Source organism: Schistocerca nitens, chromosome 7, assembly GCF_023898315.1.
Source record: "Schistocerca nitens isolate TAMUIC-IGC-003100 chromosome 7, iqSchNite1.1, whole genome shotgun sequence".
NCBI classification, from domain to species: domain Eukaryota; kingdom Metazoa; phylum Arthropoda; class Insecta; order Orthoptera; family Acrididae; genus Schistocerca; species Schistocerca nitens.
The window spans coordinates 245,449,854-245,464,398 of NC_064620.1; the positions used below are offsets into that span (position 1 = coordinate 245,449,854).

The 14,545-nt window shown below is 37.3% G+C and overlaps 1 protein-coding gene across 1 annotated transcript in view; it reads right to left on the reverse strand.

Annotated features, from left to right (window-relative positions):
* LOC126194837 (PHAF1 protein CG7083) overlaps positions 1-14,545 on the reverse strand; it is a 154,069-nt gene that overhangs the window by 70,444 nt on the left and 69,080 nt on the right. Inside the window, exons 7-8 of the mRNA XM_049933172.1 lie at positions 4,332-4,543; positions 4,162-4,244 (exon numbers count right to left, since the gene is read on the reverse strand). Of these exons, the coding sequence (XP_049789129.1) occupies positions 4,162-4,244; positions 4,332-4,543 (295 nt within the window). The remainder of the gene's footprint in view (positions 1-4,161; positions 4,245-4,331; positions 4,544-14,545) is intronic.

Genomic DNA, 14,545 nt, shown 5'->3' on the forward strand with positions numbered 1-14,545 from the left:
TGAGGTCATCAGTCCCCTAGAACTTAGAACTACTTAAACCTAACTAACCAAAGGACATCACACTCATCCATGCCCGAGGCAGGATTCGAACCTGCGACCGTAGCAGTCGCGCGGTTCCAGACTGTAGCGCCTAGAACCACTTGGCCACTCCTGCCGGCAGAAAACACACACACATCTATATTGAGTACTGCAATTTGGTGATATCGATAAAGTAAATTTGCAAATATTGTCAACAAAGGAATTAATATGGCAGTTTTTGGAGTGGGAAATGCAACAGCACCTCAATGAAATTGAGCAGTTATAAACTGGGAGCTACATTAGTACCTATGAAGCAGTATGGCATATTTCATTATTTCCAGTCCATGAGTGACATTAAGCAACTGTTAATTTGACATTATACTTTCAAAATAGGAAGCAAGGGTACTTGATAATGGATAGTGCGTGTGCTAGAATACTACTAGCACATCAACAATGTTATTTGCATTTTTCTCAATGCACAGGGATGATATTACTGGCCAAGAGACCCCATCTAGGGTCAGTCAGCTGCCTGACAACACTTCAGCGACTTGTACATTGATGAAGATGAGAATAAACGATTAGGCCAAAACAAAAACGAATCTCCAAGTGAAGAAAATCTATAACCTGGCCGGAAATAGAACCCAAGACCCTGTGATCCAGAGGCAGTGACACTAACCATGGGCTGTGGTGCTACTTTACTCTGATGTATCAATGTAACACAAATGGAATGAACAAGTTTCAGTATCACAAATAAGGTAAAATAGTTGCGGGACATCTCAATTTATATTCAGCCAATGTGTTAGGCTGCCTGTACACTATTCATCCAAACAATGCAGAATGCTTTTACTTATGATTATTGTTAATTAACATTTGTGGATCTACATCATTTCAAGACTTAAACAGTAAACTGTAAAATATGTGCCACTTATCATGAAGTATGCTAAGAATTAAATCATCTTAAAAATGATGCACACTGTGACAGTTAGCTCACTGATTCATCAAAAACTGCTCAACCAGCAAAAATATGCATTTTTAATTTTTAATGGAGCAGTCCTTGTGCCATAAAAACATGAAGATGCACATATGCACGTTATTTACAACAATACTAACAACATGCTTCCCATTTGATCGAAAGATATTTGGGAAAATGCAAAGACTTCATTGGTGAAAGCGTCCTACGCCATCTGTGTATTATGAATCAAAATCCAGAGATTCAATTCACACCAAATGTCTATAATGATGCATTGGGTTCGACTGAGGGCATAAATTTGATAATCACTAATGAAAAGCTGTTATAAACGAGAATGAGTGTGCTACATCAATCTGCAAATGACTTTCAGTCATGACTTGCAATGACAAACACAGTTTTATGTCAATGAATCGGGTACATTTGTTCAAATAAGTCTTATGAAATTGGTTCCAGAACAATGTGTGCTTATGACAGAACTATGCACACAATCATAAACCAAAGCAGTGGACTGTACTTCCCAAATGTGGCCAGAGGCACAGGCAAAACTTTTCTCATTTATTTTGGCAATCATATGAGCATGCAAAAATATTACACTGGAATTGCAGCAGTTCTTATGGATGGTGGCCGAACAGCAAATTCAGCCACAGAAATTGCCGTTGAATATGCAAATCAGTGACATACCAACATGCAATATCAACAAAAATTCTGGAATGGGTAAAGTACAACAATCATGTCAACTCACTATACGGAACAAATGCACTTGGGGCACAAAAAAGTATTTGATGCACTTAATCACATAATGAAAGATTTGAGAGGTAGTGAAAAGCTTTTCTGTGGTGCACTCATTTTATTACTTGGTGATTTCTGACAAACTCTACCAATTATGTCACATTTAATCTCTACTAAAGAATTTGGTGCATGCCTCAAATTACCAGTTTTACAGCAACATGTACAGAAACCAACTTTGAAGACCAATATGCTTTACAACAACATAAGGCGTCCACTGAAAGTCTTGCACAACAATCACAGGATATTGGGGATGGAAAAATGGCAATTGATGAATCCACACAATGTATCACATTACCAACAAACTTCTGTAAAATCAGAGAAAGCACTCCCAAATATCACACATATTTACAAAAATGATCAATGGCTCAGCAACCCAAAAGCAGCAAGTTCAATGCAATGAATTTCAGCATTCAAAATGAAATATGAAACAAAGCAACAACATATTACCCAACTGATAATGTAAAGAATCAACATGAAGTTGTCAAATATTCAACTGAATTCTTGGATTCACCTGACTTGCCAGCTAAGATGCTGAACATTTTAACATTGAAAATTAGCATGCATATCACTCTTTTCTGAAACATAAACACACCTCATGAAAAGGGTGTTATTATTTTACGTGGAAAATTTACAGGAGAAGATGTAGCACTGCCACACGTCCCAATGATTCTGACATACATGCTATCTGAACTCTAAAATTTGCAGTTCCCAGTGCAATTCGCATTTGCTATGATCATCACCAAAGTACAAGTGTGGGGACTAAATTTGGCAAATCCATGTTCCTCACACCATCAGCGGTATGTGGCCTGCTCATGTGTTGGAAAATCTTCTGATCTATTTGTGTACACACCAGATCGGAAAAAAAAAAGAAAAAAAAATACGTATCCAAAAGCACTTCAATAAACTGAATTTGAATCCAAACACTTCCTTTCTTTGAATGGCATTGCAAAATATGCCAGGTACCCACCAGTATCCAATGTTTCTACATTTTAACTTGAGGCATTACCATCTGAGTGCCTCACAGTTCATATCATTTCAAGATAGAAAAAAATGGATTTCTAATTAATCAGAGGTAATAAAATGTTACAACACTGGACAGACATTTCTACTGAATTATTTGCTACAATTCTCAACAAAATTTTCAGCCTATGCAACAGTGTATTTTGTGAATGCAGATTTTCAGGGAAGGGTACATTTGAAGATCAGTTTGTATGGCCAAACATAATGCACATGCTCTCCTGGATTTCTGTATATAAATGTGGGCCACTCACATTTCATGCCTTCGGGATAAAGGCATTCCAGCCCATAAACACTGTTTACAAACAAGCAATATAACAATACAGTTAAGTCATCTAATTGTTCATTTAGCTCTGTGGACATTACCAACAACAGTCAAACCAAAAGCAAAAGCAAAAGGGTGAGGCAATTTCTCTTGCTTCCTTTCTTCCAAAAGTGCTATTTCAAAAAGGTATGCAGCAGAGTTCTGTTGAGCTTGAAAAGTAGGAGATAGTTCCGGCAGAAGAGAAACTAAGAGTGGCTTTTGAGTCATGTGTCAATAGCTCAGACAATAAGAGCATTGCCACAAAAGGCAAGTCTCTGGGTTTGAGTCCATGTACAGCATGCCATTTAAATATGCCAGAAATTTATAAGTCATTTCTCCAAAATGTGTCTATGTTGGTCTCAAAACGAAAAAAGCATCTTGGAAAGTCCACCATTCAGAAAAAAAAGAACAACATAAATCTGTAGTAAACAATTTATGAACAGTTTACATTTAAATGGACAATACAAAATAACTACACTTTTATGTAATGCAGACGACCTTAAAATATAAATTCAAATTGTTAAAATTAACAAACTTTTATGTGGTATTCAAAATGAGCTTCTCATGCAATTCTAGGAGTGTCATATTCTTCTCCATTCTAATATTAGGTAGCGTTCCCAGTGTCAACAGGACCTACTATGATCTGCAAATGTTTACATCATGAATACTTATTCCAGTAATAACTAAGTTTTGTAAGAAAACATTACCCATGAAATCCATACAGGAAAATAAGCAATGCACTGCTGACACAAAATACTTCCACAAGGAAGCATCTATGTTCTCTATGTTAATTAACTATTGCTTAGTTTGACTTCTATGTTCCTTCTTACAACAATAATTTATTCATGTTTGTTATAAGTGAATTTCCTGACTGTACAGTTTAAAAAAATATGGTACACAGTCACATTTTTTACAGTACATAATAAGTTCTTGGGCTAGGCTGAAGACCGTTTTTGTAGAGCAATATACAAATGAAGTTACTTTCATTATTATGTACTTACTTCAGCATTATATCTTTACTAAACCATATATGAAAGGTGACTGACATATACTATAAACTTACATATTGAAGTTGTAGTGACCAGGAAAATTGGTATGGAGAACAAACTTCTTTACTTTTTGAGTCTTAGCATCAAATAAAATGTCCTGAAAAGGTAAATTACAAGTAAATGTAATGGCGGATGATCTTACAAAATATGACTAGCATACATTTCAAAATACTTGTGCACTTACTATCCCCAAGGTGAAATAATTGTAGAAGAAATCTGAACGTCGGGCAGTAATGCGGCGGTGTGCATTTGGACTGTGTATCTTCATTTTATCCTCAGACTTATAAAAAACTCGTGATGGTGCACCAATAGCCGTGGCAACGTCTTGGCATGTATCACCAAACATTACTTCCCTGCTAAGATTTTGCTTCCTTGGTTCAAGCATACGAGATGAACCTACAAAGCATTTAAACAAAATTAATTAAACAGTTACTAACATTTTATGGCAATAATAAATAATAATGAAAGTTCAGTATACTGATTAGATTTATAGGTAGTTATTAAAGTAAGATAATCATGTTCGGTGGCAGGAGGAACAAGACTTCCGGTCAGGTGAATACAGGGTTATAAATACAAAATCAAAAAGGGGTAATGCAGGAGTAGGTTTAAGAATGAATAAAAAAATAGGAATGCGGGTAAGCTACTGCAAAGAGCATAGTGAACACATTATTGTAGCCAAGACAGACATGACGCCCACACCTTCCACAGTACTACAAGTTTAAATGCCAACTACCTCCACAGATGACGAAGAGATTGAAGAAATGTACGACGAGAGAAAAGGAATTATTGAGATACTGAAGGGAGACGAAAATTTAATAGTCATGGGGGCCTGGAATTTGATAGTAGGAAAAGGAAGAGAAGGAAAAGTAGTGGGTGAATGTGGAATGGGGATAAGGAATGAAAGAGGAAGCTGCCTGGTAGAATTATGCACAGAGCGTAACTTAATCATAGCTAACACTTAGTTTAAGAATAATGAAAGAAGGTTATATACACGGAAGAGGCATGGAGACACTGGAAGGTTTCAGATAGATTATATAATGGTAAGACGGAGATTTAGGAACGAGGTTTTAAATTGTAAGACATTTCCAGGGGCAGATGTGGACTCTGACCACAATCAGTTGGTTATGAGATGTAGATTAAAACTGAAGAACCTACAAAAAGGTGGGAATTTAAGGAGTTGAGAGCTGGATAAACTGAAAGAACCAGGGGTTTTAGATAGTTTCAGAGAGAGCATTAGGGAACAATTGACAAATATGTGGGAATGAAATACAGTAGAAGAAGAATGGTTAGCTTTGAGAGATGAAATAGTGAAGGAGCAGAGAATCAAGCAGGTAAAAAGATGAAGGCTAATAGAGATCCTTGGGTAACAGAAAATATACTAAATTTAATTGATGAAAGGAGAAAATATAAAATTGCAGTACGTGAAACAGGCAAAAAGGAGTACAAATGTCTCAAAAATGAGGTAGCCAGGAAGTGCAAAATGGCTAAGAGGGGATGTCAAGAGGACAAATGTAAGGATGTAGAGGCATATATCACTAGGGGTAAGGTAGATACTGCCTACAGGAAAATTAAAAGACCTTTGGAGAAAAGAGAACCACTTGTATGAATATGAAGAGCTCAGATGGAAAACCAGTTCTACACAAAGAAGGGAAAACAGAAAGCTGGAATGAATATATAGAGGGCTTATACAAGGGTGATGTACTTGAGGGCAATATTACGGAAATGGAAGAGGACGTAGATGAAGATGAAATGGGAGATATGATATTGCATGAAGAGTTCGACAGAGCACTGAAAGACCTAAGTCAAAACAAGGACCTGGGAGTAGACAACATTCTGTTAGACCTACTGACAGCATTAGGAGAGCCAGCCATGACAAAACTCTTCCATCTGGTGAGCAAGATGTATGAGACAGGCGAAATACCTTCACACTTCAAGAAGAATATAATAATTCCAATCACAAAGAAAGCAAGTGTTGATAAGTGTGAAAATTACTGAACTATCAGTTTAATTAGTCACGGCTGCAAAATACTAACACAAATTGTTTACAGATGAATTGAAAAACTGGTAGAAGCTGACCTCTGGGAAGAGCAGTTTGGATTACGTAGAAATGTTGGAACACGTGAGGCAATACTGACCCTACGACATATCTTAGAAGATAGATTACAGAAAGCGAAACATACATTTCTAGCATTTGTAAATTTAGACAAGGCTTTTGACAATGTTGACTGGAATACTCTCTTTCAAATTCTGAAGGTGGCAAGGGTCAAGTACAGGGAGCGAAAGGCTATTTACAATTTGTACAGAAACAGGATGGCAATTATAAGAGTCAAGGGGCATGAAAGGGAAGCAGTGGTTTGGAATGGAGTGAGACAGGGTTGTAACCTATCCCCAAAGTTATTCAATCTGTATATTGAGCAAGCAGTAAAGGAGACAAAAGAAAAATTTGAAGAAGAAATTCAAATACATGGAGAAGAAATAAAAACTTTGAGGTTTGCTGATGACATTGTAATTCTGTCAGAGACAGCAAAGGACCAAGAAGACCAGTTGAATGGAATGGACAGTGTCTTGAAAGGAGGATATAAGATGAACATCAACAAAAGCAGAACGCGGATAACGGAATGTAGTCGAATTAAATCAGACGATGCTGTGGGAATTAGATTAGAAAATGACACACTTAAAGCAATAGGTGAGTTTTGCTATTTGGGGAGCAAAATAACTGATGAATGTCAAAGAACAAGAGGATATAAAATGGAGACTGGCAATGGTGAGGAAAGCGTTTCGGAAGAAGGGAAATTTTTTAACCATGAGTATAGATTTAAGTGTCAAGTCTTTTCTGAAAGTATTTGTATGGAGTATAGCCCTGTATGGAAGTGAAACATGGGCGATAAATAGTTTAGACAAGAAGAGAACAGAAGCTTTCGAAATGTGGTGCTACTGAAGAATGAAACTTCCTGGCAGATTAAAACTGTGTGCCGGACCGAGACTCGAACTCCGGACCTTCGCCTTTCGCGGGCAAGTGCTCTACTAACTGAGCTACCCAAGCACGACTCTCATTCTGGACTACTGAAGAGTGCTGAAGATTAGATGGGTAGATCACGTAACTATGAGGTGGTAACTGAATAGAACTGGGGAGAAAGAGAATTTTGTGGCACGACTTGACTAGAAGAAGGGATCTGTTGATAGGACATGTTCTGAGACATCAAGGGATCGCCAACTTAGTATTGGAGGGCAGCATGGAGGATAAAAATTGTAGAGGGAGACCAAGAGATGAATAAACTAAGCAGATTCAGAAGGATGTAGGTTGCAGTAGGTACTTGGAGATGATGAAGCTAGCACAGGATAGAGTAGCATGGAGAGCTGCATCAAACCAGTCTCTGGACTGAAGACCACAACAACAACAACAACAACAACAACAACAGGTAGTGACAGGAAATTTTTGCATAAATGATAAAGCACAAAGTAATGCATAAATTTGTGATCTTATTTCAGTTTTTATGAAACGTCACAAAATCTGGCATTCTTTCCCGTTCCTGTGTAAAAATGTCAAATCTGAGAGTGACAGCTTACTAATATTGGTAAACTGATAGTTACTGAATGTTGAAATTGGATTTTTGGTTTTTTCCTCAATGTTGAGAATTGTATATAATCTTAAAAAGGCAGTTTGTTTCCTGTGTAAAGAACTATGGCTCCAGGCATAACATCAAATAAAATTATTCTACCAATGATCTCCATTCCAGCAACAGCATCAATATGACATTTCCAGACACTTTTGCAGAAGTTTTCATATAAAAAAATGTCATATTTTTGGGAGATCTTCAACATGGTCACCAAAAAACTGCATATTTTCGTAGTAGGAACATACATATATGAAATATATCATATGCAGTACCTTAGTGATGCAAATACAGAAATGAACATCGCCTCTGATCACCTTTCAACCTAACCTAAGCCCTGGTCTATGCAACATATGTTGTCACCAAAAAACATCATTCACAAAATACTAAAAATAATACTGAAAAACTATTGACAAACATTCTCAGATTTACCACCAGAAACACATTTGCATGACATCATGTCAGTTTATGTATTTGCAAAGTTAAAAGTCATTTATTTTGTGACTTTTGTATTTTTATTTGAGTATTACCGAAAATATCCAATTTAACTGCTGAACCACATTAATGAACTCCCCAATGCATGCAGTTTTTGGTACGATTTGTTACACAAAAGTAGCAGGAAACCCGATGTCTCTATAAACAGCCAAATGAATGATGTGCTGAAGGTAGTTTGTCTTCCACATTCAGATTTTGACTCTGCACAACTGTTTTCAAAATACAGTGAAGTGTTTATGGATCAGTGGAATAAGGTCTCTGAGGAGAACATTGCTTCCTGCTGAAAAATTTTCAACAGTATATAGTTACACAGTTACTTTTTTTTAACTGATTAGATTTAATAGATTTAATACAAAAGATTTCTTTTTTAATATTGTGAATAAATGTGATTTGTAATATCAATGAAGATAATGATAGGTATATTTTCATTTTCAGCATAACACTGAGAAACAATGACATAGGAAAAAACAAAGGACATACTGTGCATCAAATATAAGCTATCAGAAACTAATACAAAAATTGGCAAAAAATAATGCCAAAGTTGGCACAAAATGGCACCAGAATTGGCAAAAAATAACATCAAAACTGCCTACAAAATATAATGATTTTTCCTGTTCCTAATCACAGCTTACTGTTCTTTACCTCCAGTCACTTTTCCTCTCACATGCTGCAGTAAACTATGGAATGATACTCCCTCTCCTACCAGTGTTGGGTTGTTTTCTCCACCAAGCGCATCCATTACAGTGCTTGTATGGCACTATGGGAATTTAAGTTAATGAATTTTTCTCCTTTATAACAATCCAATTTCCCTGATACTGACACAAAAGGATAGAACTCAACGAAAAAACAGGAACTTAATGCTTGCTTATAGTATTTAACTAGCTTGCACTGAGGCATTCACGCCCTCTACTGGCCTCAGTTACTTGTATAAACATGGATGTATGCAGGCCACTACTATATGCTATGTATGGCTGGTATGCATGGCTGCTGATCATGTTAACATTTTTTATGTACTACTAGGCCTGTTACAGATTTTACTTCAACTGCTGGAACTTACTTAGTTATTCCACGGTTTTTCTATTTGTAACAAATCTGAAGATGCCAGTAGCCCACAGTGGTAACTGTGAGATATGCGATTAATGTGATCAAGATGGACCTATGCAAATAAAGTGCCTTAACATGACTGTGGACTGATTTACAGACTTAGCGTCTGTAATTGATTAATTTACCTAGTTACTCAAAAGGAGTTTTGTGAACAACAGTATGATATACAGCTGAATGTGGATATCAGAATGTTTTGTATGTAAGCTGGTTTAGTATACAGGCAACTGGGCACCTTCCAACTCTCCATGAAATATTCCATAGAACAGGGCTCATAGTGCATCTGTTAAAGAACTTGGGCCACGCTGCCTCCATTATTCTATATTGTTTCATCTCACTACCCAAAAGGCTGTGGTTATCTGTCCTTACACAAAGCCACCTCTACCTGCCCTGACTGTGAAGTGGTCCCTCGTCTTTCAGCTGTGGAATGCATACATTCAAAGATGGCTTGAAGACAGTGGAATTTATGAACTGGTGTTCTGGCAACATGGTGGATCATACAGGCAACTATGATTCACATTTCCTGAAGACTGTCACAAAATTATGACAGCAACCTGTGTGTGAAATATTGCATTTTCCCTGTTGAATATCAACCTTGGAGGCTCTTATAGACTTTGCTTTAGATGGCAAGCAACTTTAAATGAGGAAGTTGGTACAGTAATGTAAGTTGGATTTCCTCCTACTTAGCCGTGAAAGGAGGAAAGGTTGCTATAATGAAATATCAATGATGAGGGAAGAATCTCATAGCAATGATGAATGTGCCTCAGGCCTATCGTTCAGAGGGTCTCCCAATAAAAGGCTCTCTCCACAGCTTGATCACTGGAGCAGGCAGTTGCAGAGACCCATAGAATTTTACATCTATTAAAATGTAACAGGCAGGTAGTTGTGAGGATGGCAGACATGGCTGCATACATTGTGACAGCAACTGCTGTTATGACAGTAGAAAGCAAGATCAGAGTGCTACAAATGTGTCTCTTGCACTGTCTTCCCTTTGTTAACAGTCCTAGCTCCTCTCATGCATTTCAAACCCTTTTATTTTCCACTTGGGGATAGTTAGGTATTTATTTATTTCACCATGTCTTTTATCTTGGCATATTTATTACAACAGTTGAAGAACTTGTCAAGCATCTTGTTGGTTCCCCCAGACTGATTTTAAATATCCTTTGTTCATAGGTCAGTTTGTGATTCAACAGTTAGTTCCTTTTATCGAGTGTCTGATGATCATTTGGTCCCTGATCCTATTTCCTTTTCGATGGTAGAATCAGAGTATTTGCAATTGAGACTCCAATCCCAAGTTTTTCTATGCAGGTCTGTTGAGATAACTTTCTGAGTTGTGAGGCAATATCATCCCCCAGTATGGACGATATAATGGTTTTTATGGAATGTGCGATTTTATACACTTTCAGGTGCTAGTATAGGTACTGGTTACAGCTCACATGAGGATTCTCTCTTCTGAACTGTTCCTGTTTTGGCTACTGAAGCTAATGACCAAAAAATATTAGTAGTTTTTGAGATTATCACAGTTTTCTGCCTTTGGAACCTTATATTTGTTTTGTGATCTTTATGTGTATTTTCTATTTCCCAGAAAATACTGAATGATCCTGGCTCCAAACAAACCTTTATACATAGTAGTGTTGATGAGCAGTATGTTCCCACTGCATGGGTAACTTTGTCACATTTACAAATTTCTGGCTCATGCATGAAATAGCAGTATATCCATAATGATGTCACTGGAATGGACTTGGAATATATGGCCACACTTTAAGACAGATGCAATCAGCTGTTATATAATCTGATAACAATGGGAAACTAAATGCCTGTCTGCTTGTTTTCCCTTTTTTCAAATCTCATCAATTACACCCTTCATTATAAACTTAAATGTAAGTGGTAGTTTACTCCTAGCACTAATTTTTTGAGTTCATGGGAATCAGTATTTATCACACATCTGCAACATAGAACTTCCTTACTGAAATTAAGGGTGTTAAATTTTATGCAAGTACTGGAACCCATTTGCATTCTGTTTATGGTTTCTTTTCTCTAAGCACATTACTGGAAAAGTGACAAGTTTTTTTAAATTGGAAAACTGGATTCTCTGGCTTGAATTACTTTACAATTTCAGTGTAAACAGCAAGGAAAGTGTTCACTTAAAAGTCATTTCAAGGCAGCTAAATAGTGACAACCCCTTTACAATGTACCATAATCTTATTGAGAAATACACAAATTTGCCAAATGAGAACAATTAATGTATTAAGAATTTAGAATGTAGCCTTAATTTTCTAACTGGTTTTACCTATTAATTTACAGAAATGATGGAACTAAGATGTGATTCACTTGCAAGCTTGTTAACTCTTGAGGTTTGGTGTGAATGTGGTGGTGTTGGTGATTGTTGTTCTTTGTCTGACTGCTATGACTTTATTGGTGTTCGACATGTGGACATAAACAGGGTTTTCTGACATTTTGTTCGATATACATTAGCAACACAAGGGTAGTCGGCATGATCTCCATCTCAACAGAGAAAAGAAAGAAGGAAGGAAGGAAGGAAAATTTGAGTTTAATGTTCCATCAATATAAGGTCATTACAGAGGAAAACCTTGGATTGGGAGAGGATAGAGAATGGAATTGGCCAGCTCCTTTTCAAAGGAACTAGGGGTGGAAGATGATCTGAAGCATATCCATCCTGAATCTTGTCTTGCAACTGCACTATCTTGCTTGATTATACGGAAAACATTATTGCACTAGCCACATAGAAAGTATTATGTCTGGCATCAGGATATGGGGAACACACTGTAACAGACAATTTTCTAAAATCCACCACAAAGACTTGTGCCCAACCAGTTGCTAGTGAACAAATTCAATCATCCTTATTGCAGTACAATTTTCAATGTGTGAAGAGTAAAATTAATGGAGGGTTACATGGATTAATGAACTATTTTCACCTCAATGAACTGACACAGTACACCTCTGTGAACATCAGATTACTACTCATTTGTACAGTCTGTTAAGTGATATAGAATTTAGGTTAGCATCTTAGTTCTAGAAAGTAGATACAGAAAAAGAAGGACCTGTCCACTTTATTAGAAGCTGCCTTAAATTCAAGAACGAAGTCTAAAAATTTTGCTTACTACAGTACCTGAAAGTTCATGAAGGTGATTTTCATAGAAAAAATGCTTTACAATGCAGACTTCATACTAAAGGAAAAAATAAGATTCAACATTACACTAACCATCATACTATTACAGACCCAGACCAAACTATGATTGAGCAAAACTGCTGTAGGTCAGCAAGTGTAGTTTTCCACAAGAAACATCCTGACACTCATTTTAAATGACTTAGGAAAATCATGTAAAATGTTAATTGTAGGATAAGGTAATACAAAGTGTAGAAGTTCATGAATGGCAGTAGTAGGAATGTCTGCTCTCAACAAGATAAATCCATAGATGATTTTCATTCAAGTTCTTAAATCTGTCACACTTCATTTCTTCGCTCAACACATTACATAAACAATAAAATACTCTATGGCCACATTTCATCCTCCACTTTGCCAATATATATCTAAGTGAGAAATGGTAGACGTACATGTATATTACTTATGGTGATAAAACCTAGCTAGTTGGTGACCTCATTATGGCTAAATATGATATTATATCAATGAAAACAATCAGTTATTGGTAATATAATGTAAACGTATAGATAGAAAACCTACTCGCCAAGCGGCGGCAGGGGAACTTTTACAAAGTTTTGGAGCCAGTGGCTCCTTCTGGCAGAAGAGTTGAAGGGGAAGGAAGAGGGGTGAAGGGAAAGGACTGCAGAGGTTTAGAGAAAGGGGCATAGTTCAGAGAAATCACACAGAACCCTGAGTCAGGGAAGACTTACCAGACAGGACGAGAAGGAAAGACTGATTATTGGGGAGTGCACCGGACAAGATTTGAAAATCTGAGAGCTTAAAGGTGGAAGACAGGGTAATATGCACGACAGAGATTACTACTAAAATATTGTGCATGAGTTAATGAGAGTGAAAAGCTAAGTGCATTGTACGTAACAGAGGCAGGACAGGAGATGGCAAAAAATAGACAAGGCAGAAAGTAAAAGATGTTAAAAACTAAAATGTAGCGAAGAATGGAGTGAAGAATGGAGTAGTTACTGTGAAGAAATGCTGAGATGGAAGGAATTAATGTAAATTAATGCCAGGTAGGTGGCGAGAACCAATGATATTTTGTAGTGCTAGTTCCCACTGGCGGATTTATGAGAAACTGGTGTCTGGGGGAAGAATCCAGATGGCACTTGTGGTGAAACAGGCACCGAGGTCATGACTGTCATGTTGTACAGCATACTCTGCAACAGAGTATTGTGTGTTTCCTGAATATACCCTCTGCCTATGCCCATTCGTCCTGACTGATAACTGGGTGGCAGTCATGCCGATGTAAAAGGCCAAACATTGTTTACATAACAGCTGGTATATGATGTGTTATTTCACAGGTGGCTCTCCCTTTGATAGTACATGTTTTGCCAGTTACAGGTCTGGAATAGGTGATGGTAGGAGGGTGCATAGGGAAAGTCTTGTAGTGGAAACGGTCACAGGGGTAGGAGCCACCAGGTACGAAGATGGGTGCAAAAGGAGCATAGGGTCTAACGAGGATATTGTGGAGATTGGAAGGGTGACAAAAAAGCTATTCTAGGTGTGCTGGGCAAAATCTCAGACAGAATAGATCTCATTCCACGGCATGATTTTACGAAGTCATGGCCTTCTCGAAGTAGTTGATTAATACATTCAAGACTAGGTGGGAACTAGCACTACAACATTTCCTCTGTTCTCGTCACCCACCTGGTCTTAATTTACGTTAATTCCTTCTGTCTCAGGATTCTTCACAGTAACTACTCTTTTCTTCACTCCATTTTAGTTTTGTAGATCTTTCATTTTCTGACTGGTCTATTTTTTGCTGTCCCCTGTCCCACCTCTATTATGAACAATGCACTTTGCTTTTCACTCTCATTAACTCATGCACAACAGTTTAGTAGTAATCTCTGTCTTGCATACTACCCTGCCTTCCACCTTTAAGTTCTCAGGTTTTCCAATCTTGTCTGATGCACTGTCCAACAATCAGTCTTTCTTACTCACCCCATCCAGCAAATCTCCCCTCACCCAGGTTCTGGGTGACTTTTCTGAACTGTAACCCTTTCCCTAAACCTC